Here is a 1,595-nt window from a genome sequence, read left to right on the forward strand (position 1 = left end):
CACAAAATCCCACACTGAGGCTTTTTGTATCAGTTAAGACTCATATTTGAGCCTAAATACAAAGACAAAAACAGATTAATTCCCATTTGAAGGATACAAATTAAAAGGCTAAAACAGCCCAGGACTGAAAAAAAAAAAATCAAACAACTCATCAGAAACAAACCACACCAAACACTCATCCATTTAATTCCCCATTACATGCTCTAAAATGAGCCACAGGAGGTACCTGCAGCCCAAGACATCAGGAATGAGAGCAGCTATGGCCTCATTGCTCTGGCTCCAGCCCTCTACAGGAATTCTTCATGCACACACACATACATACAAGTACCTGGCAAAAACACTATATGTGTACACACACGGTCACAGAACATTAGGAGTAAACAATCAGAACATTGAAGGTGTAAGGTGAGGTAGGGCAGAGAAGGCAAGAGAACAAAAGTAGAAATTTGGGGAACTTTATGATAATCGTTGAGAGAGGAAGAAGGGAAGAGAGAAGGATGGATGCAGGAAGAGGTTCAGGGAGCAGCTGAAGAGTGGGAGGTTTCTTTTTTATTAGGAAGTTAGGACAGATGAACTGCAGCTCCATCAAATATGAAAACTTGAGGGCTAGAACCCAACTTATCCAGATCCTGGCCCCACTCTCAAAGGGAGAGAAACAAACTCCATTCTTCTCTCCATATGTCAGGTCTTTGAAGAATTTCCCCAAATGCCTTGGATATTAGTGATCCCACAGAGTCAGGCTTGGGAATAAGACAAGTTCAGAAGGCATCAGTAGCTCTTTTTGGTGGAACCAAAGCCAGAGAAGCCCATAACAGCTGCCATCTCATCATCTTCTTCAAATGTCAAGTCCTCCTCTGCCCTTCGTTTCTTCTCCTTCTGCTTCTCCTTCTTGTAAGCTTTGGCTTTCTCTTCCTGCAAAGAGCCACAGAGGATGATTTTAGCTTTCCAAATCCCCAGAAATGACATGAAGCTCCAAATCAAGAAGCCAAAGTAAACCTGAAAGAGGGAAAACTGGGTATCCAAGGACATTGTTCTATGGGTCATCTACCCGAAATTCCAACTCGAGGGAATTTTCAGCAGATTGAGAGCCAGGTCTGGAGACAGGAGGACCTGGGTTCTTTCTGGGCTTTGCAAACTACAGAGAGGCAATATAGAGACAGGGAAAGGGTGTGTTCTGTACCAGATATTGACTCTACATCATGCTGAGAGGAGAAGAATGCTTCTAGTGGATCTGAAAGCCACATTTTATGGAAACATCCATTTGGAGAGGGCAGCTTAAACCTTACCTCCTCTCTAAGTTCCTTCATCCTCTCCTCAAAGTCATAGTCCTTTTGCTTTTCTTCCATCTTCTTTTTGTTCACTTCAAAGCGTTTCTTCACCTGATCCAAGGTGGAACGCTCCACACGCATAGACATGCCCAGATTCCTTTGATCTGAGGAAAAAGACAGAACCACTCTTTTTCCTTCAAGCTCCTTATCTCCCTACTCTCTCTCAAATCTCTTCTCTCTTCCACCTCTAGCCCCCATCACCAAAATTGGGACCTTAAGGGCAAAGAACATCTAGTTAAATTCCTTTATACTACAAATGAGGAAAAT

At 42.9% G+C, this 1,595-nt stretch overlaps 1 protein-coding gene across 1 annotated transcript; it reads right to left on the reverse strand.

The window, feature by feature from the left end:
- Positions 1-441: 441 nt before the first annotated feature.
- LOC123256571 (zinc finger matrin-type protein 2) lies at positions 442-1,519 on the reverse strand. Its single transcript, XM_044685163.1, has 2 exons — positions 1,287-1,519; positions 442-912 (listed from the first exon to the last, which is right to left on the reverse strand). The coding sequence occupies exons 1-2, from the start codon at positions 1,413-1,415 to the stop codon at positions 769-771; spliced, it is 273 nt and encodes a 90-aa protein (XP_044541098.1). The 5' UTR covers positions 1,416-1,519; the 3' UTR covers positions 442-768.
- Between the last annotated feature and the right edge of the window lie 76 nt (positions 1,520-1,595).

Source organism: Gracilinanus agilis, unplaced genomic scaffold, assembly GCF_016433145.1.
Source record: "Gracilinanus agilis isolate LMUSP501 unplaced genomic scaffold, AgileGrace unplaced_scaffold61050, whole genome shotgun sequence".
Taxonomy (NCBI): domain Eukaryota; kingdom Metazoa; phylum Chordata; class Mammalia; order Didelphimorphia; family Didelphidae; genus Gracilinanus; species Gracilinanus agilis.

What these genes read in the sequence shown, in the direction of transcription:
- LOC123256571 (XM_044685163.1), bottom strand. Translation starts at nt 1,415, where the DNA reads ATGTCTATGCGTGTGGAGCGTTCCACCTTGGATCAGGTGAAGAAACGC. An exon ending in TGAAGGAACTTAGAGAGGAG is followed by an intron (nt 913 to 1,286) that starts GTAAGGTTTAAG and finishes GGCTCTTTGCAG; the next exon opens with GAAGAGAAAGCCAAAGCTTA.